The following is a 25,411-nucleotide window of genomic DNA, read 5'->3' on the forward strand; positions in this document are numbered from 1 at the left end:
TAAAATTATCGCTGACAGAATGTTGACATGAGAAAAAGAAAGATTAGAGTATAGAAATTGAAAAAATTATAGAGTAAATTTGGAACAAAATGATTTATAGGTCTAACAAATAAATCAGCAAATGAAATTGGCTTAATAAATATTTTTACTGTCCATATAATAAATAATGAAATTTCCTATACAGCTAAATACATGTTATTTTAGCAAATATTTTTCTTTTAAAAGCACGTAACTTACGTTTAATAGAAAATACAGTCTTTTAATAAATGCTAAAATATACAATCGCCAGATGTAGAAAAAGTTATTGTCACTTTGCGTATCTTTGACATTGTTTCACAGAAGTTTCAAGCGCCGGAACAGCACAATCTTGCACAATTATAGGCATTATTATCGCGAAGGGTACAAAAAAAAAACAATGCAAATCGCAGTGGTGCGTTTTCTGTAAGTGTACGATCGGTGAACGTTTTCGCACGGAGTTAATCGAAATTTTACGCAATTCGTATTTTTGTCAAACGAAGCGACGCGAGCGACAGGACGGATGGGACATTCCTTGTCGTGCACACCAGGGAAAAATTCAACCGCACATGTTACGTCGCACACAATTTTAACGCCATGGTTTATGGTACGTCGGGCATTTGGAGTGATTTTTATTCGACCGGTAAGGCTCAAAAGTCGCGCTTCATGGCGACACGCTAGAACGCGCGTTGAGCGAGAACGCAGATTACACGACGATAACGCAGTAGTTAGAGATCCTATAATAAGAGTCTGCAGATAAAAAAATGGCAGATATGAAAGATAATAGATTTCTCTTATAGTTATCTATTTCTTTTTTTCTTTTTCCTACTTTCTTTAACTTTCCGAAAACGCACGAGACTTTCCATATACCCTGATAGAAATTTCATGCATTTTTTGAGCAGTTACTAAATAGTTATACCAATTTTTATCTAGTAACTGAGATGGAAAACTACTTAGGATTCCAATCAGGATGTAACGCTTTGCTTGCGGTTCCTGCATACAAAAACTGCGTAAATATGAATTCAACTACTGAATAGAAACACAACAAATAATGGATATTAAATAATGAATTAATAAGCAAGGCAACTCTTATGAAATGGATAGAATAAAACTCTATCAAGTTCTTGTTCATTTCCTCAGTATTGGCACAACTAATGAGAATATTATGAGAATAATATTAGATAGTAACTGGATAGGTGTCTAGGAAAATTGCATACATTTCTACAAGGGATGTATATATACAGAAAAATATTCTAATACTAAAAAAAGTGATCTTACAGTTATAGCGAAAATTGTCTAAGTATGAAAAATTAGCTAAAATAAATAAATTTCTAGCAAGTATTGTAATATTGGATATGTATATTGCATCTAATCATACAGAGATCATCAATTCATCAGACAGAGATAGAATTTAGATTTGTGTTATAAATTCTGTGCGTATGATACATAATTTTCTATCAGATACAGAAAATAATGATAATTCTAACTGGAGCAACAAAATATTTTTTTGCATGAAGAAAGCGATTAATCAATTTTTTTTTCTTTTTAAGTAATGATTATCTTCAACAAAAAATATTTTCTTAATAATAATTTTAAAATATACTCATTACAATAAGTATTTTTCTGTGTATCGAATGAATTATAAATATAAATAAATGGAAGGTTAACCCTTAAATATGCCACTGAAGGTCCAAAAGACCCCAAGATTTTTTCAATCGGATATTTTTGATCTCGCTATAAATCGAACTTCTGGCTTAAAAATTAAAAATAAAAAAAATTGTTTTTGTTTAAAAATAGTATGCTTTTTAAATTTTAACTAATTTTTTTTAGTATATATTTATACAATAAAATTTTACAATATTACAATTACATCTTCTTTTAAAAGAGATGTATCCAGACAAATTTTCAAAGCAAAATATTCAAAACTAGGAATAGTATACACTTTTTCAAGTTATAGAGTCCAATTAACCCCGTGTGGTATCTGTGTGATTTTTTTGGCGTGTGGCATTTAAGGGTTAATAAAAAAACTGATTTACTTTAGCGAGATTCTTATTATAAAGTCTGTAGCGATTGTCATCTCGAGAAATTTATAAAAATGGATGTCGTGGACGGTCGAAAATCATTCCGTCACGCGTGACTTGATTAATTATTATCCCTTTTCCTCTCCCACGATCGTCACGCACGTGAATACATGGATTTACGAATCTAATCATCATTAAAAAGAACGAGATTGAGAGACTGAGAAATCCTTGAGCAATGTTTCTTTCTAGAGTAAACAGCTCGAGGTTGAACGCCTTTCAGATCAATCGTAGATGGATCTCTCAGGTTTTTCCGCAAAAGCTGCTACATGCAGGGGATTCGTAAACGACGGTGGTCAAATAAATATAGATATAATCGAATGAAAGCCTGCAAGTCTCTTATTGCATCCGTTTGTATAACAAAACCCAACAACGACGAAGCTCTCCGATATCTCAGAGAAAGTCGGAACGAAATGAGAAAAATTAACAGCAAAGCGATGGCTGTCATCAGTCATCACTTCGAGTGCTTAAGTTGTATTCCTTTGATATCGAACAACAATAAACTAGAAACAAAAAATTTAAAATCTAAAAAATCGATAAAAGAAAATTTAAATATCTTAAAAATTTTTGTTGATTTACGGTTGTTCGATATCAAGGAGCAAAGTCTCAAGTACTCGAATGATCGAACTGATGACAATGATGACAGCCATTGTTCCGCTATTAATTTTTATTTCGTTCGACTTTCGTCGAGCTTCGTCATCGTTGTCGTCGTCATCGTTGTCGTTGGATTTTGTCATACATGCGGGATCCACGACCTGTTCGTGAAACTCGGAGAGAATTCTTCCTCTGGAATCCACCTTTGGAGAGGGATGTTCGAGCGGTAATTGAGACGATGTCCGATGGGGGTTTGTTTTCAGAAAAAACCCGCCGTGTTACTTCCATTCTTCCCCATCCCGTTGACGTGTTCCGGTCTTAGTCTTCGCGAGGGGCTTTTCCCTTTTTTTTCCCCTCTTGCTATCCTTTTGCGTTGGTCGTTCGATCGATGTCATGCCCAAGGGATGATAAAAATAAAGAGGGCGAGCCAGGAGTGGGAAAGAAAAAGAGAGAGAGAGAAAGAGTGATGGAGGGGGAGAAAAACGTAAAAAGTACGTATTACCTTCCGCTAACCAACCGATTTTTTGCGACACGCGCGTCCGCGTGCGGTTATTACTTTTTATCGCATGAAACGTTTTATTGTCCATTATACTCGGCTATCGAGGATAGAATGAGCACGTAGATAAATAAATAGATAGATCGAGGAATGGCAGGGAGGAGAAGAGGGTGCTGCGATGCCCACGGACATTTCCGTCGTGAACGACGGAAATAAAAGCGACGAAGAGATCGTGACCAGCGATGCTCTCGTATGCGATTCGAGTTCACGTCGCATCACCTATTGAATCTTCCTTGTTTATCATCGATTATCGCCCTCGATATCTTTTGGAATGAGTCAACCATCGCCTTTCTGACTTATTCGTGCATTGAACTTGATCGTTGGAAATGCAAAATGACTTAGCGCGAACGAGTCTCTTAAAAGTGACAAATTGAAGAGAATCTTTTTCAATTCTTTTTCAATTCTTACACGAGAGATGATTCGGAGATATCAATGTTCGAAATGGTAAACTTCTTGGAGTGAAATCTCACTCCAAAAGAATGAAAATTCTGTCACTATTGAAAAACAGTGAAAATATTTGCACAATATCTTTCACTGAGAAAAATGGCCTGGTTGAATTAAATAGTAATTCTGGTGGAAAATGGACGAATTTTCTAATTAAATCTATTAGAATTCTAGTTGAGATAATAGAACTTTGATTAATATAATTATTCTGGTAAAAATAAGAATTCTAGTAAATTTTATCAGAAAACATATAAAAAATAAGAGCATAAAAAACCACAGCACAAGTTCTAGTTTGTGATATTTAATTATTATTACATTAATTAAAACATTAAACGTTTCGGCCACAATCTGGCCATCTTCAGTAATTCAATAATATTCTTAAAACGCAGAGTTACATCTAGTTGACATTAAATTCAACAGTCGAGAATTAATGTCAACTAGATGTAACTCTGCGTTTTAAGAATATTATTGAATTACTGAAGATGGCCAGATTGTGGCCGAAACGTTTAATGTTTTAATTAATGTAATAATAATTAAATATCACAAACTAGAACTTGTGCTGTGGTTTTTTATGCTCTTATTTTTTATGTTTTAATATTAGAATCACGTTAATTTTCAAGATATATTTTATCAGAAAAATTGTATCGAACAGAACTCTAGTTATCTCAACTAAAATTCTAATAAATTTAACCAGAAAATTCGGATTCGTCTATTCCCAACCAGAAATTGTTTTCAGTGTTAATATGATCGGACTTGCCCTTTCGTTCCTCACTGCATCTAAATGTACAAACCAATCATATTAAAGAATTGTATAACAGTTGTAAAGCTGCTTTTTCTGCTGAATGCAGCAGTCTCATTAATTTTTAACAGAGGTGATAAATTATCTTGGACCATATCAAACAGTTATGAAAACATATCTTTATAAAGCGGATGACTGCTTTTATTCACATTCTGAAGTAATGTATTGAGAAATTAAATTACTACATTTTTACAGTTAATTATAAAAAGAGATAATTACTGGACAGATGAAAAAGAAATGTTTCGTTGAAGTAAAAAGTTGTTCCAGACATGATCTGTAACTTGAACTCGTTCTTTAGGAGGAGAGTTGGCACGATCTTGTTTAACCTGATAAATCGCCCGTGGAGAATTCGTTCTCTTTTTAGCGTCTTCGTGGCGCGGCGTTAATTATACTACGCAAATAGTCAAAGGGTAGTCGGAAGGAAGTGGATATCGGCGATTTGCTCGAAACGGCACGGCGGATGGGAGCAAATTAAGTTCATCCGGCGAAAACGCATCGTCTGTGAATCGGTCTCTACGGTTTACGTGCGTTTACTTAGAGAACGCGGAGAGTATCTACGACCTTCGCGGAACGTCTTCGACGCCCGTTCACTCTTGTAATAATTCAACTCTCGAAATTACGCACGCGCGTAGACTGATCTGTGAACGAGTGAAGATGAACCTGAGACTATTAAGAATTAGAAACCCTCTAATGACAGTCAGAAATAATTCCAATTTTGATTGATGTCGCTATTTTTCAGCAAACTAATGTCGGTATAGACTGCACTGTTAAATCTAGTGTTAAATTTAACTTACTGTGAGTCGCCACTACTCCTACTCAATCATATCATTATTTTATAATAAAACAATGATTATATTTGACAATTATATTATACAATGTCAATTTGAAACTATATATTAAATTGACACGATATAATGTCAAATTTAATTATCGTTTTAATAAAAAATAACGATATATTTAATAGGAGCGACAATTCACATTAGATTAAATTTAACAGTATGTGTCATCACAGTTGTAACATTTTAGACATAATACATCTGTGTAGACATTAGAGAGTTTCTAATAAGAATTAAAAAAAAAAAGAATTAATGTCTAAAAGAGATAAATGAAGCTTTATTGATTTTATCCCAAGCTTTCATTCTCCTCTTTTTATCTTTTACATCGCGAAAATATCAGCGACCACAGGAACCAACATTATCACAGTCTTGGAAGCGACCCGAGTGTTTAGATGACGAAAGACTCACCCGACACGATTGCCAAGAGAAACGCTGCACTCACGATGGCAATCGCCACGCAGAGGAGCCTCATATTATGTATCCCTTATCGCCTCTGCTCGTCCACTTCTATCCTCTTCCTCCTCGCGACCTGCACCTCCTCGTGTTGGCACCAAGGGAGAGCCTACGATCGCAGACGCATCGTAGTTGAGTCGATTCGCTTCCCGGAGAAGGCACGGAGACGCGAGTGTACCCGCGCCGGTGAACGAAACTTCACGACTGTTTTGTGGTTGAGTATGCGACCGGTCGCTCGGAACGTGAAAGACTGAGGAAGGCTCGTGCTGGCCAAGTGATATTAGCCTCGTACAACGGCCCACTCGTGTGCACGGGGCCTCTCCCAGCCGTTCTCTTCACTCCGACGAGAGAGGAACTCGGAGTCTCTCTTTCCCTCCGCGAATCCTTGTGGAATCCTCCTCGAGGCGAGAGAACGATGCGAGTCGACCTTCTGCCTTCACGCGACGCCGATTGCAACAAAGATTTCATGCTCGCTAAACCTACAAGAGAACATGCCGATATTTTAATAAAGAAATATTGACCGATATATCTATAACACAGAATAAATATTCATTTTTTTTTTATTATCAAACAAAATCTTGAGTCATTAAATAAGTTTTGTGAAGTTTTATACATTTACTGATTATTGTTGAAAATTGTTAGGTACAGTTGAGGATAAAATCTTGAGTCTAACAATTTTTTTTAAGTTTATATGATTACTAAAATTTTATGATTATTGTTAAAAATTAATAGATTAGTTACTAATTATATTAATTAGATATGAGAATTAGTACAAGATTATTTTTCTGTGTAAATAAATAAAATTAAATAAATATATAAAGGAGGTAAAGTTGGCTGTGTAAAATGGCTGCGAACTATAAAAAGTTAAGTGAATGTATGTATATATGTATATAAGTAGTATATAATTGATTATAAAGATAAGAAATGAGCAAATAAGAATGTGTGGAAGATACGGATGAATGAGTGAGTTAAGAAGAATTGTAAACCAACTCCCTTTCTTGGTATGTAAATAAGAAGAGGGAATAAATATTCCATTCTATTATATTTATTTCTCTGTAATTGACGTACTATTATCTTAGTTATGAGATAATAGTATGACATCATTTACTGAAAATAAATAAATATTTTTGGTCACCAGATAGTCTTGCACCTAATATCGACGTACATAGGACGTGCGAGAAATCTACGGGGTTATTAAATAAGGAATAATGCAAATGCGTGTAAAAGTCATCGATTAGCAGTGGTAAATTTTCGCGATAGCGATTTACGAGGCTCTCCCGAGAGAGGCGAGCTACGGTAGTGCACAATGTTGTACACTTTGTTAATCCTGCCGATTTACTCCGCGCGAACGAAGCGGCGACCTGAGAGTTTGCTGAGGCAACACGACGAAATTTTTCTCTTCTTTCAAACTTGGATCGAAACTCGCGAGAAAAATGATACCTCGTGGGCCTCTTTCGTCGATATAATCACTTTCTGCCGCAATAATATTTTTTTATATCGAGCCATTTGCACGAATAGATATGCATACATTACCAGCAGATATCGGAGTTTTCACCTTCTCTCCTTTTCCACGTCTCGCGCACTTCCAAACTTCATTTCTCACTCACTAAATCTAATGTAAGACTTATCTCGTTACTCTGTATATTTTATAGCAAAAACCTGTTCTTCTTTCTAATTCAGTCCTTTATTTTGTTATACTTTATTTCATGTCTTTTCATTTTCTCTTATAAAATTTCTTGACTGGACTTTCATTATATAAATTATACATCATATATTAACGGATCGTATGTGATATTCTTTCAGAAAATAAAATCGGCGTTCACATCCAACACGTACAAGCTAGAAAATGGTGATATCATCGAAGCGGCACTGTCCCAACATTTCGCGTACCTGCACGGTGTTCTTCAAAATATGGAAGCAAAGTTGATAAATCAACTATATGAGCAGGGTAATCGTCTCAAGAACAATTTAGAAAACATTGAACTACAACTTCAATCGCAGGAGGAAAAATTGAAGTTTACAATGCAGGTACTTCTCTTAAAAATAAAGAATTATCATAGACTATAAATTTGTCCGCCTTTTTTTGCTTCAAATCGATTTACTTCGTTATTCTAATGATTCTGTGAGTTTTAAATAATATTGTCAAGGAATATTCTCTAGAATTATCTAAAAGTAGCGAATCTCACGCAGCTAGACTACATCGTGCTGTGTTTACAAGAACATATTTGTGTTTATTTCTCACACTCTAAAGTCAAGGCAAGTAATATGCTGCATTGTGATTGGGCCACGTGAAATCTCGAGGCAAAAATCATCGAAATGATTAAACGGGCTTGTGCTCCGAGGCAGATTTATTCCGACGGACGCGTGAGATAGTTACTGTGTATGAGAGTAAAAATTAAATTTAAAATATTTTTATTGTTAAAATTTTAAAGACGTCACTAAAGTAGTCTCTTAATTACCTGTATCTTACATTCCAACAATATAATCTGCTTTTTATTCGTAATTAATTGTAACTTTCTAAAATTAAAACAAACGGAAGATTTTTGTGGAGAAAAAAATATAATAGATGAAATAAATAATTAAACATAATTAAATAATTGATAGAAGTGAATCTGGCAAAAATAACACAACCTTTAATTAAATTCAGATTCGTCAATTTAAATTTACTCTACATGAAAAAGACATTGTTTGAAACGGCAAGTTGAATTGAACTTGATATATTTGTTTGTAGCTAGCATCCTATGCGGAACAGACCTTCCATAAAGTGGACATAGGAAACGCAATAAATATTCTAACGGAAATGGCAGATCTTCCTTGTCATTTGATGTACAAAGACTCAGGCCAGAACAACAAAGCAAAGTAAGTAATGAAAAGCGAATCAATTAGAAGAACCGTCTACTAAGACTTTTTTTTCTGACTCGCAGTATGTATAAAATTTCTTTTGTTGCTAACTCGCGTTCGATTCTTCGCCATAACTTGAATGTTACTGAGTGTCTCTTTATCAATATCAAAGTTCACATCCAGACTATTATTTTTACATTTACTTTATTGTTCATCGTGTACGATCACGTGAAGCGCGAACGATTATCCAAATGATATTAGAATCAAATATTACAATAAAGAGCTACGAGTCAAATAATAATTTAAAATCATCTGTAAACAAACGTTATTGTGATATTTGATTTTTAGTCATTTGAGCTATTATTTATATAACTTTAATTTCAAACGATATTAATGGACTCGCTTAGTGTAACAAGTTGTTTCTTTAATAGGTTTACCATCGATGACTCAATCGTCGAAGCTATAGAAAATCACTGTACAATTACAGTGCCACCAGTGTCGTCTTACAGTCTTGTGCGAAAAGAGGAACTGCCGACGAATTACATAATGTCGCCTTTACCGAAGAAACCACGTACAAGTGAAAATACTAATTTTATTATGATTTAAGTGACTTCTTCAAAAACAAGATATATCTTCACCTTTGAATTTTCAATTTTTGTTTCCATAATTTTTTTTATAAACTGTACAAACTAATATTTTCAATAGATGTAATAGATTATTTTCATAAAAGTTTTTACTTAATTTGCATAATTTGTGTGAAATCAAAAACGCAAGTAAATAATATAAAATGATGTTGACAGAGATTCTTGAAAGTTCGCAAGCAAAGCTAGAACAGGCGATAATGCGACCGGTAATACAATCGGAACAAAAACTTGATGACTCATTAATGTCGACGATATCCATCGAGATAGAAGATAAAGAAGAAGAAAGTAAGTTACTCTTTTTAATCTTTATTTCTCAAGACTCAATCAGTTCTTTTTCTTTTTCAAGGTATTTCCGAATGTAAGGTGGAAGTGACGTACGTTGTTGATCCGTCGTTATTCTTTGTACGAAAAGTGGCCATGAAAGCAAAATTCCTACAGTTAGAGAAAGACCTAATGGCATACGGAAACGATGAGGAGAACCTAAAGAAATCGATCAATATTAAGCAAAGTACGAGATTACAATTGTTAATGTTGATATTAGACCTATTCTTTTTAATTAAACTTCTGCACCATTCATTGTTTCTCTTTTTTTTTCTTTAACGTGGAAAGAAAAGAGAGAAGATAAACTGTGCAACAAAAGTTTTTTGCAAATATGCGTTTGTTTTCAACTTATTGTACTAGTTTAAAGGGTGTATTCTGTACACGTCTATCGACAGTTATCAGCAGCATTAAGTAGCGGCAGCCAAGAGAACTACGTTTTTTCTTAAGATTGTTTTTACTATTAATTATCATTAGTTGTCGACATCGACAGTTGTCAGAAATTGTGTACAGAATCCCGGTCCAGGAATAAAAAAAAACAGACCTAAATCAGCTGAAAGAAATAGGCAATCATTTTTTCATCATTTTTCATGTTAATAGATGACATGTGCATCGTCAAACAATGGAAAGTCAACGAGTGGTACCGTGGATGCGTGAACACAGTGATGACAAATAGCGACGGCGAAACATCGTACAACGTGGTTTACATAGATTATGGATACGAGGAATGCAACATAGCGGCTTCGAGAGTGCGAAAAATAGCTGAGCATTTGCAAACATTGCCACCACAAGCGATTCGATGCTGTTTAAACGGCTTGAAGCCTAAGAATCTTCATTGGACGAACGCGAGCACAAATGATTTCATGAAACTGACAAATGGAGTGTAAGCCATTAGCGATCCTACATTTTTACCCTATGTGCACTAAGAAAGTATGAGTAACTTCATTAACCATTGAAAAAAATGTTCCATGTTATAGCGATTGCATGATGTCCATTATCAAATCTACTCCTGATATTTTACACGTCGATCTTCGTGTTAATCCGAAGAATAGTAACATGGGTCCACAGTCGATGTGTAGTACTATGAAAATTATGGATTATGCGCATTTGGACAGTCGGAAAAATCCGGTAAGCAGATTTGAAGACGCATATATCCATACCAGTATAATGCTAGAGTTATAAACATTCCCCTGTAATGCCCTGTATGCCCAGTTGTATGCCAATACTCAGATTCTTAGGTCCAATTTCACAATATATGATTACCTAAAGATTAAAGGTAATCAAAAAATTCATGAATAAATTTAATTGATGAATCTGTTGGTCTCTTTAATTAAAATCTTTAATCTTTAGGTAATCATATATTGTGAAAACAAATCTTAATCAATTTTTCTTTTAAAATTGTATTAAAAAATAATTTTGTTTTTATATCTATACTAGTACTAGATGGTTAATTTTCAACTATTAGGTGTTGGAATTAATTCGTAGCGTTTTACAAGTGATGGGAAGTACTTTCATTAATGTATTTTTTAATGCTCATGTGAAATAAATAACATTCTTTCATTAAAAAACGCTACGAATTAATTCCAACACCTAATAAAATACTATAAACGACCGGATATCCGGTTGAGCGGTCATTGAAATAATCAATGGCCGCTTCAATCATTTTACACATACATACACACATATACTGTTGTCGCTATTAAATCAACTCAAAAGTTAATGATCTAATACTAGTATAGATATATGTGAATGATCCATTATATATTTTCTTATTTTGTTACACGTAATGCTTGCATTTTTTTGTAGAAAAATACACTGACGACTTACGTTTATAATAGAGAAGAACTTCCATTAAATAAATCAACAGCAGTTATTATTGGCTGGCTTGAGTCACCATACAAGATTTATGTCTCCAAGGTAAAACAGTTACAATTACATTATTACACATTTTACATGTTTCCAAAATCTCATTAGAGAGAGAAAAAAATTTGAGAAGTTTTTGATATTTCATATTATTATATTTTTATGGATTTTTACAGGCTACGCGACAAAATAAGTTTTTGAAATTAAAGGATGAATTAAACGAATATTACACAAAAGAGACTTCAGTGAAAATTATTGAAACACTACAAAAAGGTTAGTTTTATAATTAGGTATTTCTGATAAGTGAGATAATTGTTTTATAATTAAATGATAATATAAAAATTATGCGTTTCACGGATTTCCTCCGTGTCTAGATCCATTCTTGGAATGCCAACATTTCGTGAAGATATCGGTATCAGGCTGCTCCTCGCTCTGATGAAGTGAACTGTAAGGTTCACGAATGGCATTTCAAGAATGGATCTGGACAGAGATGAAACCTGCGAAACGCATAATCTTTATATAGAAAGCACCCGTGGAAGCCTCAAGAATATTAAGTGAATTATTAAGTGATAATATTAATTAATTATGAATTTTATTAAGACTATTATTACATGTCATAATAATTATTTAAAAACTTAATTTAAATAAGATACTCTCCTAATTAATAACTATTTTGGAATTGAACAAGATTAAGTAAATGTCAAAAATTTGAAGTACCTACTAAAAAGAAAATGTAACATTATTTTCTGTAATTACGATATCTTTCAAATACTTCCCTTGCAAAAATTTTAGCTTAAATTTATCATAGGTGTACCATGCGCTATACAATTAGAAGACGATACCTGGCAACGCGGTGAAATTATCGAAATAATTAGTGAAAACCAAGTCAGAGTATTTTGTGTGGATTGGGGATGTACTTTGATTCAAGATCGCGACGCATTACGAATGATTCCATATGAATATACCACATTTAAGGCCCAAGTAAGTCAACTCTTTTTCTATGTACGATATGATATAAGTTCATCATTTTCTCTCGTTTGATTTAGGCTATAAAAATATCGCTAATGTATATAATGCCTGAAGCCAATGGAACATGGAAACAGGAAGCTGTAATAAGTTTGTTGAATCTCTTTAGTAACACAAAATCTATCATGGTAAATCCTCGAAAAAAAACAGATGACGGATACATTGGATTAATGTATAGCAATAACATTGATGTCAGCCGGCAGTTAAAAATCACAGGCGTTGTTAACGATTATGTTGTGAGGTGAGCACTAGTGTCAAACATAAAATTTTTAATATAAAGACACTTTATTTTCTAAATGTATGCCATGCTTGACTTTTCTTTGATTATTTTTTCATTTCTCTAAAGCAACAAATTTAAGAACAAATTGCAAAAGAAACCACAATCAGATGTTAAAAATAATGTTTCACTACTGGAGAAATCTGATAATAATACTATCAAAGACTTCTGTATTTCATACAATACGGAGAATGATAAATCCATGAAAGAAGAGACGCCTAAAGATCCATTCAAGGTAGAAGTGCGTATTCAACGGGTGATCACACCGGACTGCATCTATGTTGCACAGATGGAACATGAACAAGAGAACGAGAAACTGATGTTAAAGATGCAAAAATTCTACGATAAGTATCATTCCGAGCCACGCAATAATTGGAGTGAAGGTGCATTGTGTACTGTGTATTCCGCAAAGGATAAGTCCTACTTCCGTGCTAAAATATTGAAAATAAAGTCCTCGACGGAAGTGCTAGTCTATTTATATGACATGGGCATCGAGGAGACTGTGACGATGAAGGACATACAAGTTCTTCATCCACAATTCGCGGAGGAAATGACGTACTGCTTTAAGGTGAAACTAGCTGGTATTTTGCCGTGTGGCGGATCATCCACATGGCCGTCATTATCTTGCACAACACTGTCCGAGATTATACAAAATAATGCGTATTGCAAGTTTTATATCACTAAGCCGGTAAGAAATATCCTTTTTTTTTTCTTTTACATTAATCCATAAATTTGAGGAATTGTAAAAGCACCATCTTAGACAATAAATTCCATTTGTAATCTTATGCCATATATTTTGACTATTACATATATGTGCTTAATATATATATATATATATATATATATATATATATATATATATATAGTAGTAAAAATTCTTACATACATACATACAAGAATATAAATAAAATTCTATCTTGAATTCTGATAAATTATAGATTATATAAAATATTTTTATTTTATAAAAATTATGTAAAAATAATATTAATTTCAATTATTGAATGTTGATTACGAATATGAAAATGTAATTACTATTATTGTATATATTAAGGTTCATGAAGAATTTTCTGATGATATTATACCTGTCGAGCTTTGGGTAAGACAATCTAAAATACCAGGACCGTTAGCACCAACTCAAATAGAAATAAATTCTATCAACCGAATGTTGGTGGAGAAAGGTGTCGCTTTACCCATTAAGAAGTAAAAAATTAATTCAATATTTAATTTATTTATAAAAAAGACTCTTAATTTATATGAGATGTTCGAATCATAATTTTTAATTCAATTTAATAGCTACTTTGCAAAAGCAGACTCAATTCTCGCAGAAGAATTTAAACAGCAGTTGGAGACTAGTCATTGGGGTATGCCGAACGAAGAAAATGTTGAATGGTTGGACAAAGATCCGACTAAAAATGAATTGGATGTCACCATGACATCATGTCCATGGCAAGATAGACCTAGAATTGAATTAGATTTAATTCCTTCAGCTCCGATGACTAAACACAAGGTTTGCGATTCGACAAATCGTGAGGGTTCGGTGAAGTTCTCAGACTGGTTGCCGCCGATCGAAATCACGGAAGAAGTATTTCATGCTATAACGACATATGTGGATGTTAAATGCATGGTGTACTTGCATTCTAAGAAATACAGTATGTTATCTTTTGATTATATGTATAGTAATTATTAGGAATACATTGGATCGTAAAATTACCGGATATTGGATATCCGGATAGAATATATAACATTGAATATCCGATTGGATATCTGAGAAAGCAGTTTTTTTTTTTTTTAGTTGGATATTCAATATTTTTTCGGATATCCAACTGGATTTCGGAAAAATGACTTCTAAAAAAAATCTATACAGAGAAAAAATTGGAATTTTGCAATGTATACCATATTATAACATTATAAATATGCATATATATATTTCTAGAACATTTATATAATAAATTAATAATTTAATAATATTAAATTTCAATCGGATATATTCTTGAATATTAATGATATCCGGCTATCCGATCGGATAGTAAAAAAGTGCCGGATAATATTAGATACTTTCCAGATATTCCTAGTAATTATACAAAGTTTCTTTTTAATCTTGCATAGAATTTCCTATTGATTTATGCTTATATGTCAATATCATTTATATGTTATAGCAATACGAACAATAGGTTTAATTATTCGAAAAATATGTTGCTATATTCTATCGTTTTACTTTTGTTAGATGCCGACTTATTGAATTATATAGAGACCGAATTGCAAAATTATTGTAAAAAAGTTAAAACGAACAAAGAGAAACAATGGAAGGAAGGAGAAATATGTATTGCTCAATATCATTATAATCAAAAGTGGTATAGAGGTAGAATTGTCGACAATTTAGGAAATGTAGTGAAGGTAAAAAATAATCTATTACTTTTAACTATTATTTTCGCATTACTTTTTCTTGATCGTATGATCCAAGGTGGAATTTGTCGATTATGGCAATGTGGAAGAATGTAAAATAGAACATGTAACAGATGATATTAGATTGGGACATATTCCTATTCAGTGCACAAAATGCGTCATCAGTGGGTTAAGACCGGTAAGACAGAATTTTCTTTGACAATACCAATTTTTTTTTTTTGCTTAATTCTGTGTTCGTTCGCAATGATTTTTTTCAAAATCTCTCCTTATGTTTATACAACAGGCATCTCCGAATGGTAAATGGAAATTGATCGATTTAGACCGCATACACGCGCTTCTTGTTGATCAAGAATGCAAAGTGTCCATTTTACAGCGCCAACCCACAAATTTAATTGTAAGTTACAACTATGTCAATAGCAGTTTACGAATATAAATCTCAATCTCTAGTATGAAGTCTCCAATTACTTTATTGTAATTTTATAATAATGTTATGCGCATACATCATCATGCTTATAGGTATCCATCACATTATTACGACCATGGAAATCCGATCTTCTGTTATATCTTTCAAATCACATGGATATGGATATTAAGATCGAACGTAAATCATGGAATGATTCGGACAATTCCGAAAATGAAGATTTCAATTCGACGGTAACCTTGAACACCACTAGGGATGTTGTCATTGAAGAAACAATAAGTGATTACGAAAAGCTATGCATAACTGACATCTCCAAGAAATCTTCAAATACAAACAATGAGGATATTACATTAAATGAGAATGTAATTAGTGGTAATTTAGAGACTACAAAGACAGAATTACTTGATAAATTAGAGAATAAGCGCATGATTTCCGATACCGAAAGTATATCTTCGATAGACACGAATATTTTAAACACGAATATAATCTGCTCAACGCCGCAACCATCAGAGGACGAAGATTATATGATCTCATACAAACGGTTGATCATTCCGCAGGATACAAAGTACATTGAATTAATATTATGTTGTAACAAAGATCCTATCACTTCATTAGCGCAACTGGCAGAAAATAACGACGATATATTCTCTGATGTAAGCATACGCGAATTATTAAATATATCTGACATAAACAATCTAATTTATTTATTATCTTTTAGAAGCTTCACGAGTATTACTTGCAATACGAAAGCGTAATGTCAGAAATGCAGACTAATCGTCAACCATTAATCGAATCCTTCGCAAAGAGTAATTTCTTAATTATTTTTAAACATAGATAAAACTATACATGATTTAATTGATATGCAGATTATGATTCGTTCAATAAAATATATTTATTTTATATTTTTTAGATACTCCATGCATCGCGAAATTTACTGATAATATGTGGTATAGATGCATTATTACAAATAGTGAAAAAATTTTAAACACTCAGTATATAAAAATTTCATTATATTACGTCGATTTTGGTAATCATGAGTACATACAGTTACATACAACGGACATATTCTCCAAGTAAGATTTTAACATTATTGATTTATTTATATATAATGATACACAAAAATAAAATGTTCTAGAAACTATGATTTACGTGTACCAAAAGAGGAATGGTTGGAATTACCTGCCATGGCTATCAAATGCACATTTTGGGGGCTAAACTTCGTTTCTAACGATATTGATTTATTAGCATCGAAATTAGATGAAATATACAATGAAGCAGTCGTGGCCCGAGTTAAGGTAAGTTCGTTTAAAATAAAATTCATTTATTTAAAGTTCACATAAAAATACGTAATTATTATTATCACAGAAAATTATTGAGGGTAATCATGTAGTAGTCGAAGTATACAAGGACAAGATGTGTACGGAACTGTTTTATGCTGATTTAATAAAAGAAGGTTTATATCAATTTAATCTCACGGAAGACTGAGGATCAACGTCAACTCTTCGACTAATTTCACATATATTTATTTCATATGATTTATATGGCGTTTCATATGATTTAAGATTCCTGAGTCACCACAGTCATTCATAGTTATATTGATGAATCGTTACGTTAGAACGATAATATGGTGATTACTCAGGAGCCTTAAATTGAAAAAGAATTTAAGCTGTGAAGTTTATTTTTTCATAATTTATTTTTCTACGTATAAATAGGATAAGATAGATTAGAAATAAGAGAGAAATATATTTTTTTGTTCCTGTAAAATCTTATTTTGTAGAAATCCATCATACGTCACACTTTGATTTGATATATATTGCATTAAATTCAGATTCCCTTATGGCTTCTGCACACAGGATACAGCAACACTTGCCGCGCGGCGGAAGTGAGCATGGTAACCAATTAAGTTTAACACTTTTCTACAAAAACGAAAAACATTGGCTATCGCGCTAATTTCCATCATGTGGCAAACGTTGTCGCGTTCTGTGTGCAGAAAGCATTAGAGATTTTACATTAGTGTTATCTTTTACATTAACGTTGTGTACTTTTTGCAATCTGTTCCTTTAGCACGAGAATACTTTGTCTCTGTTCAGGTGGAAGCATTGCAATTTGCTCATCTGACAATTGCAATACTTGCATTATCAAAGCCGCCTGCAAAAAAAATTCATGACCTATTTAGAATTTAGAATAGCTATATGTAACATATATTTCTTTACATATGTGACCAAGCTAGGAAGACAGTAATAATGAATTTAATTATTTAGATTCGCGTTTGACCACTGTGAGTTAATACCCATTCAAATTTACATGTTTTCTTATGCGTATAATTGTATTTTTTTTTTAAATGTTATTTTTTTCTAAAGTGTGACTCACGATATATATATATATATATATATATATGCGATATTGTTCTATTTAAGATGTCTATTGTTTGGAAACAATTTCAAATAAAAAATGTAATAAAAACATGAGAAACAGTCTTATCAATGAAAATATTTTAAATATACCTTTTCCTGATCAGACGCACCACTGGGGATACTTCCCGCTGGAGACATTCCGGCCACTAGCCTCGAAGTTGCAGAGCTCGCAGGCTGTGAAAGCGCAGCGGCAGTCGAACTAGTCGTGTTGCTAGTTACAGTACTTGATGCTGGCACAGTTGGTGCAACAACCGGTCTCGGGACAATCGGAGGCGCGACAGGAGCCGCTGAAAGTTTTAAAAAACAAAAGTCCATTAGCGATAAATTCATCAAAAAGAAATTCTTGGTAAATTTAGGCCTGTAGTTATTATTCTGTAACTTTTAATGATAATACGATACTGATATTATCGTTAAAAATTATGGAATAGTGGTCTTTGTCGAACATGAAGCCAATAGATCTACATAAAACGAATATGTAAAAAAGTGAAAAACTACATACGAGGAGGTTTGGTGATTCTAGGATCGATGGGCCTGGAATCTCTAAGGTCCCTCGAATCTCTGCCGAATCTTTCAGATCTCGGATCGCGATAGAAACTGAAAGTAATGTCAATTTAGTGTAAGGAATAATGATTAAATCTATTAGATATATATATATATATATATATATATATATATATATATACATATACATATATATATATGTATATGTATATGAGACCTCTCAATTCCTTCCACAGAAAGTAGGCTGTAAAAAGAGGTCTTTTAATTACGCAGTCTATAATCGAATCTATGTATATCGATTAATATAAAGCGCTCTTACTTATCTGCCATATTAAATGCATTTGCCCCCCTTAGATCAGTAGTGACCGGTATCACCGGCGCGCTAACTGGCGCAGGCTGCGTTTGGGGTGATCCTCTCAAATCTTGATCCAATCTAGCTACACGCGGATCTATCTGCCTGTCTAGTCGAAGATCTACGTCCTGACCTGTTTTTACGGATTCAATTTTTAATTTAAATTCCTTGTCCAGTGATCCTCTCAAATCTTGATTCTTCCTAGTTACACACGGATCTATCTGTCTCTCTAGTCGGAGATCTACGTCCTGACCTGTTTTTACGGATTGAATTTTTACATTTATATTCCCTGTCCATCTGTGACAATGGAGACGTCATTGATTAATGAAATATAGAGATGAAGTATAACATGATAAATCATAAGGTGAATAAAACAAATAGTATTGATTAATAATGCATTAATTTTCATACTGGAATGGGTCAACTTCAAAGGAAAAATGGATGCATACACCTCAAAATTTTAACACAATTCTTCATGATCAATAATAACTAATATAATGTTTAAATAATAATTAATGTTGTAAGAAGATGATCCTTTGTCATACCTGCGAAAATAGGCGCTGGGGCATTAATAGGTGGTGGGGGTCGCTGTGCCCATGGCTCCTCGATTCGTGGTTGTACCTGCTGAGTTGGTTTTTCCGATGGTGTTAATATACCTGGGATAGGATTAGCCTTGTGCAACATACTAACAGCTGTATGAGGATCCACTATTCTCATGACCACCTGTGCTTGGAGCAGAGCATATGCCAACTGGGGATTCTGAAGGAGCATTTGACGTGCCTCATTTGGATTATTTTGAACGCAAAGTTTCATCTGTTTCATCAGTTCAAACATCTGTTCCGGTGGCAAAGATGCCACAGCTTTGCTTATCGCTTCTGGTGCCTTATCCGACTGAACGGCTTCTCCATAAGGATTCTCTGTACTCTGACCCTGCAGGAGACTTTGCATCTCCATACGACTTTTCTCCGTGCAAGCATTGTCCACGCGTAATGTTCGTCCACCAATTTCATATCCATTTAGGTTTCTCATAGCACTTAGAGCAGTCTCCTGATCTTTATATTCACAAAAGCCATATCCCTTGGGCTTGCCTGTCTCACGGTCAAATACTAATCTATTTGTAACAATTAAATATGTAGATAAATACAAATACTACCTTTGTAATAGAAAAATTAGAGTGATTATAATAGAACAGAGAAAGATAAAATTTACAAGTCAAATATATGTTTTTGATAGAAAAATGATAATATGAGACATAAATGAATAAAGTTATGTTCTATATATTTAATTAGTGCAAAGAAATTCTTTTATAACCGTTCTAGACGATAATTCAATATCGATAAAGTTCAAGTTATTTTCTTAGAGAGAAAGTTGTACTATTTTAAAATTGGCTGCTAAAATTAATAAGGAATGTTTAAGATATGTCAAAAGATTCGAAAGGAATAATAATAATAAATTGTTTAATACAATTAATTAAGACAAATAGGCTCACTTGAATGAAAGCACCGGTCCAACCTCACTGAAGATATCCTTCAGATTCTCCTCCGTAGCCTCGTACGGGATATTCCCGACTGTAAAACAATAGATATTGCGACGTCACATTAATATAACTCTAAGAAGCGGCGCCGAGGTACGTTAAATTACTCACCAAAGACACTCCGCATCGACTTGTCCATCAGTGTTTGATCCGAAATAGTTGAATTACTCATTTTCGTGCTTTTGTTTCGGACTAGTACGAGCGATACAATTCTAATAACAATACAGGAAGTACTCCGTTCAATTGATTCGGCACCTAGACGACGGATTCATACACGTATGTCTGTACTATCGCCGTTATCGCACACTATCACTAAACAGTTTAATCTTGCATCTAGTAAAATCAGTACATCAGAGAGAAGTCTATATTCTGAACAATCTATATGCTCAATACACTCATACACTCTAAAAAGTCATTGGAAATGGAACCCGTCTACTAGCGCCTCTATGTGCACACAATGCGCATACTGAACTATGTATTTCAGTGGGTAACACATCGACGGTTTTATGATTCTCAGAAATTAGACTTTAATCATGATCGGTAATTCCACGTATTTACCAATCGCTGTGCAAATACCAACTGTGATAATAATCGAGCTGTGATAATATCACCTGTGGTACCTACTCCATTGTCCATCAGTCCACGGTTGTTTCCTTGATAGTTTCCTCCACCATGGTGAATAATGGGAGTGATTCATCTTTCTTCTTTTCACTTTTCATGATAGCGACCATTAGTAAATGTATTGCGAAATGTTGAATCCGTTTCGGGTCGTTTAGACTAGACAGTAAAAATTTTTAAACAGCAAAACTGTTACGTGATGCTCAATGCAAAAAAGTAGTCAACATTACTGGTGAATAAGGATAGTGCCTTGAAAGCTTCCTGTTGCTTCTATTAACTGGTATTAAATTACTATTTTCAACATAAGTCTGATAAGTAATCAATTAAAATGAAGAATATTATTTATTATTAGCTTTGTTCCATATTCACTGTTATAATATTAATAATAGAATGAAGGTGACTTATAGATATTGGATTAGCAGTGAAATGTAACACAAGCAATAGTACTATTATCTAGTGAATTTATATATAACTATATTAGATATTAATATTATATATGTTCATAAACTAGATACATATATTATACATCTTATTGATTAATTAGCTGCTTTATTTTTTACTTGCTAGTTTTTCCTTTTTTTGTTTTTTTGTGTGTTTGCATTTTTTTTTGTGTTTTTGCATTTTTTTGTTTTTTTTTTTGCGTTTTTGCGTTTTTTTGTTTTTTTGCGTTTTTAGCGTGTAGCGCGTGGTTTTTTTTTTTTTTTTTACTCAATATTCATGAATTACTTAATGAATACTATTCGAGTCAGTTTTTCCAAACTTTTTTTTTATAAGTAAAAGTATTATTAATAAAACACATAGTGGAAAGGTAGTGATGCTGATACTATCAGACATACTATGTTGAAACACAGTATCTTTGTATCTGAGCCTGTATGAAACTATTGAATAAAGATTTTGATGATTAAACCAGGTGACCTGTTTTAATTTACCAGATTAGGTACAGGAAGTGTCTTCTTCACCAGTATCAGACTACCGATCCTCTACCTCTACAGAGGATCCGAAATGCTCATCTATATTCTATTCTTATATAGGAATTATATCGAAAACAAGTGCTGTCGAGAATCGAAGGATTATTTGCATTACTAATTTGATTTCTAAATTCATTGAAGATAAGTTTGATAATAAATTCTATTTAAAGGAGAAGAATTATAAAGTTATGCAATTTGCTAAAATTTTAATAAAAATATCATAAATCAATTAACATAGGCATAATATAACTTTGACAATTAATTTAATAATTGCTTAAATACAAAGTGATAGACATCATGTGGCTGATAATTGAATTAAAGTTACACTTACCAGCGCTATATTTACGTACCAAAATCATAGCATACACAAACATAGGATACACGATATCATTTCATTCTTTTTGTCATCAAACATTAAACAAGGATGAGATTATATGATGACGCGAACGTTGCAAATATGTATTAAATGGAACATACTCTTAGGCCCTAGTGCATATACAATATAATAAAAAATAGATTTGAATGTGATCATTTTATTATTAAAATATTAATATACAATAAAATACACAGAGATGCATATGTAATAAATTTCCATATTACAAGTTTTGCGGTAAATACTAAATAAATATAATATTAACATTATAATGAAATATTTAAAATACATGTATTACAATAGTAGGCAAGATATACTACACGAATCTGGATGTAATCGCTATTATAGTTTAGTATAATCTGCTTCTTTCCTGAGTCTTTTCTTTCATTTTCGTTCGGAGTAGGCACCGTGTGGGCATTGTGTGGAATAGGCATCTGTATTCTTGTACCTTGTGTGCCGTTGTCGTCTATGAGTACTAGATTGTTGCTATTAAACTTGACAACTTTAAGGACTTGTTAAAGACTATTTCCAATCAATATACCCTTTTTCTTTTCACCTCTTATAGCAACTAAAATTCTATCACCTGAATATGTATAGCAATGTTTAGATAAATTTCCTATAAAATGATAATATCTTTTATGTAGTCTTTAAATTATTATCTCACTGATGTATCTTCCCTGCGCTTGTACATGTATATGCAACATGTGGTTTATCTTACATCATAGCTTGCTTATCCACTACTCTCAATCAACTCAATTTAATTATCTGACTCACAGGGATTAAAGTAGAGATGTTTCTGTTTGCAACACTTGACACCGCAAAAGGCGATAACATCATCGTTTTAATCTCCTTTACGTCATAATATAAAAAATTGCATAATTTAATATTACAATACATTCATAGCATAAATTTCCTCTTAGCAGAAAGAAGACAAACGACATTAGAAACAATAAATTAAACGAATTCTTTTTTCTCAGATATTTTTTATATTTACCGTAGAATACAAATTTTCTCTTTGGTAATACTAATTCTAAAATCAATTTGGAATTTTTAATCGCGATAACTTCTTCGAGATAACAGAAAGCACAACAATTTTTACATAACCTCAGCTTTAGGATATTAAACCTAACCTAAAGTTATTGTCGAGTGAGCAAGTATGACGATACGGAAAATGGGATTTTTTGTTGTCATCATGAACAAGATACGTCGTCTCGAGAGAACATTTACAATCTCTCGGCGTTTTGAAAGCGAGTTCCTCGTCCACGAGATGTTTCAGCACAAGTAAAGTTTGTTCAGAGGAACAAAGCAAAGATTCGCTTTCGTCTGTGAACCCCATTATCAAGAAGGAACTTGCAATACAAGTAAAAGAGAATGCAGAAGCAATTCAGGAATTTCAAGTGAAATTGAGTGACTTTGCACGAAGTTACAAAAAGTTTTCTCACATTGACGATAAAAAATCAGATGATAGATATGTTCGTTCCCTTAATTCGCAACTCCAAATTTGTCAATGTAAGTCTTTCCTTTTCATAGTGCGTACAATTGTTTGACTGCTCTTTATTAAATACTATAATAATTTTGCTTTGAGTTGGGTGATCCTAAAGGAAAAGTCTCAACTGTGAGATATATCACATGGTTGGTGACGATCTATACCTAATCTATATATTGATTTTGGATGGAAGTTTCATTGCGTTTATTAGAGATCTGTCGAGAATGGACAGCAAAAGTTAAAGTGTAATCAGCTTCCAGAAGAGTTACATCCGTTTCAGCATCTAAGAACTTGGAGGAAAGTTCTGAGAAACCTTTATTCTTAATCGAACCTTAGATCCTCTCACATAGTATCTAAAAAATAAAAAACAAAATAATATTTGAGACAGTATTTATATTGGTATATTTGATATAGTAAATAATATTAAACAAATAAGATATATTCTGGAAAAAAAACAGATTTACATTACAGTACATTGTCCATTCTTGACAAGTTTCTAATGCTTTGAAATTTCGATCCAAAATCAATATACACATCATCACCAACCATATGATATATCTCACCAGTTGCGACTTCACCTAACTAAAAATAAAATTGTATTTAACAAAAATATATAATTAATATATGTTTTTAATATTAAAGTATTTAATATTTCCTAATGTGTACAATTGTTTGATTTCTTTTTAAATACACATTATGTATTTAATAATAAAATATGTATGTTTAAGGAGCAGTCAAACAATTGTACACACTATGAAAAGGAGATTTACATTGACAAATTTAGAGATCCGATTTAAGGAAACGAACGTCTGTGGCGTTTCTGATTTTTTTTATCGTCAATGTGAGAAAACTTTTCGTAACTTCATGCAAAGTCGCTCAATTTTGCTTGAAATTCCTGAGTTGCTTCTGCATTCTCTTTTACTTGTATTGCAGATTCCTTCTCGATAATGAGTTCCACAGACGAAAGCGAATTCTTACTTTGTTCCTCTAAATCTGAATTTATCTTTACTCGTGCTGAAACATCTCGTAGAGTTAGACGAGGAACTCGCTCTCACAATGCCGAAAAATCGCGAATGCATTAACGCTCTTTCGAAACGACGTATCTTAATGTTCATGACAACAAAAAGTCTCGTTTTACGTATACTTGCGGATCGTCAATGATTTTAGGTTAGGTTTAATATCCTAAGCAAAGGTTATCGCTGCGTTCTGTTTTATGCATGGTGCGCATGATGCGTCATTTATCCTTGTTTAACATTCGATAACGAGGAATAACAAGGAATAACAAGGATGAATAATGCAGCATGCGTGTCATGCGTGAAACGGAACGCAGCCTATGTAAAAATTGTTATGCTTTCCGTTATCTTGGAGGAATTATCGCGATTAAATACCCCAAACTGATTTTAGACTTAGAATTGTCAACAAGAAAACTTGTGTTCTATAGTAACTATCATAAAAAAATATCTAAAAAAAAAAAGAACACGTTTAACTTATCGTTTCTAATGTCGTTTATCTTCTTTCTACTAAGAGAAAGGTTATGTTGCACGGGATGATACACATTTGGTGAGACAATAAATGAAAGACTTACATAAAAGATGTT

At 32.9% G+C, this 25,411-nt stretch overlaps 4 protein-coding genes across 5 annotated transcripts in view; 1 reads left to right on the plus strand and 3 right to left on the minus strand.

Moving 5' to 3' along the window:
* Positions 1 to 7,558, minus strand: part of LOC105145206 (uncharacterized) — an 86,013-nt gene extending 78,455 nt beyond the window's left edge. The window contains exon 1 of the mRNA XM_011054626.2: positions 5,731 to 7,558. Coding sequence (XP_011052928.1) covers positions 5,731 to 5,794 — 64 coding nt within the window. The 5' untranslated portion in view covers positions 5,795 to 7,558. The remainder of the gene's footprint in view (positions 1 to 5,730) is intronic.
* The window catches only part of qin (tudor domain-containing protein qin), a 208,176-nt gene extending 190,136 nt beyond the window's left edge, over positions 1 to 18,040 (plus strand). Inside the window, 23 exon segments of the mRNA XM_011054630.2 lie at positions 7,579 to 7,803; positions 8,507 to 8,634; positions 9,048 to 9,193; positions 9,417 to 9,545; positions 9,607 to 9,768; positions 10,179 to 10,461; positions 10,556 to 10,706; positions 11,385 to 11,495; positions 11,618 to 11,714; positions 12,250 to 12,422; positions 12,488 to 12,708; positions 12,814 to 13,432; positions 13,796 to 13,944; positions 14,038 to 14,393; positions 14,969 to 15,138; positions 15,206 to 15,325; positions 15,431 to 15,541; positions 15,664 to 16,221; positions 16,287 to 16,374; positions 16,479 to 16,641; positions 16,704 to 16,863; positions 16,934 to 17,037; positions 17,039 to 18,040. Of these exon segments, the coding sequence (XP_011052932.2) occupies positions 7,579 to 7,803; positions 8,507 to 8,634; positions 9,048 to 9,193; positions 9,417 to 9,545; positions 9,607 to 9,768; positions 10,179 to 10,461; positions 10,556 to 10,706; positions 11,385 to 11,495; positions 11,618 to 11,714; positions 12,250 to 12,422; positions 12,488 to 12,708; positions 12,814 to 13,432; positions 13,796 to 13,944; positions 14,038 to 14,393; positions 14,969 to 15,138; positions 15,206 to 15,325; positions 15,431 to 15,541; positions 15,664 to 16,221; positions 16,287 to 16,374; positions 16,479 to 16,641; positions 16,704 to 16,863; positions 16,934 to 17,037; positions 17,039 to 17,078 (4,464 nt within the window). The 3' untranslated portion in view covers positions 17,079 to 18,040.
* CstF64 (cleavage stimulation factor subunit 2 CstF64) lies at positions 17,243 to 20,792 on the minus strand. 2 transcript variants are annotated; one of them, XM_087411861.1, is made up of 8 exons: positions 20,481 to 20,792; positions 20,325 to 20,403; positions 19,381 to 19,946; positions 18,803 to 19,088; positions 18,701 to 18,727; positions 18,482 to 18,576; positions 18,073 to 18,269; positions 17,243 to 17,716 (listed from the first exon to the last, which is right to left on the minus strand). In XM_087411861.1, the coding sequence occupies exons 1-8, from the start codon at positions 20,539 to 20,541 to the stop codon at positions 17,597 to 17,599; spliced, it is 1,431 nt and encodes a 476-aa protein (XP_087267987.1). In that variant the 5' UTR covers positions 20,542 to 20,792; the 3' UTR covers positions 17,243 to 17,596. The 2 variants fall into 2 exon arrangements, with proteins under 2 accessions (XP_087267987.1, XP_087267988.1); XM_087411862.1 differs by lacking the exon at positions 18,701 to 18,727.
* Positions 20,793 to 21,554: 762 nt separating this feature from the next.
* mRpL14 (mitochondrial ribosomal protein L14) lies at positions 21,555 to 25,393 on the minus strand. The gene is given in 5 exon segments (XM_087411864.1): positions 21,555 to 22,731; positions 22,733 to 22,944; positions 23,012 to 24,167; positions 24,279 to 24,396; positions 24,585 to 25,393. Coding segments are annotated over 3 exon segments (513 nt in total). The 5' UTR covers positions 23,226 to 24,167; positions 24,279 to 24,396; positions 24,585 to 25,393; the 3' UTR covers positions 21,555 to 22,644.
* Between the last annotated feature and the right edge of the window lie 18 nt (positions 25,394 to 25,411).

This window comes from Acromyrmex echinatior, chromosome 12, assembly GCF_024713525.1.
Source record: "Acromyrmex echinatior isolate Ae372 chromosome 12, ASM2471352v2, whole genome shotgun sequence".
Classification (NCBI taxonomy): Eukaryota; Metazoa; Arthropoda; class Insecta; order Hymenoptera; family Formicidae; genus Acromyrmex; species Acromyrmex echinatior.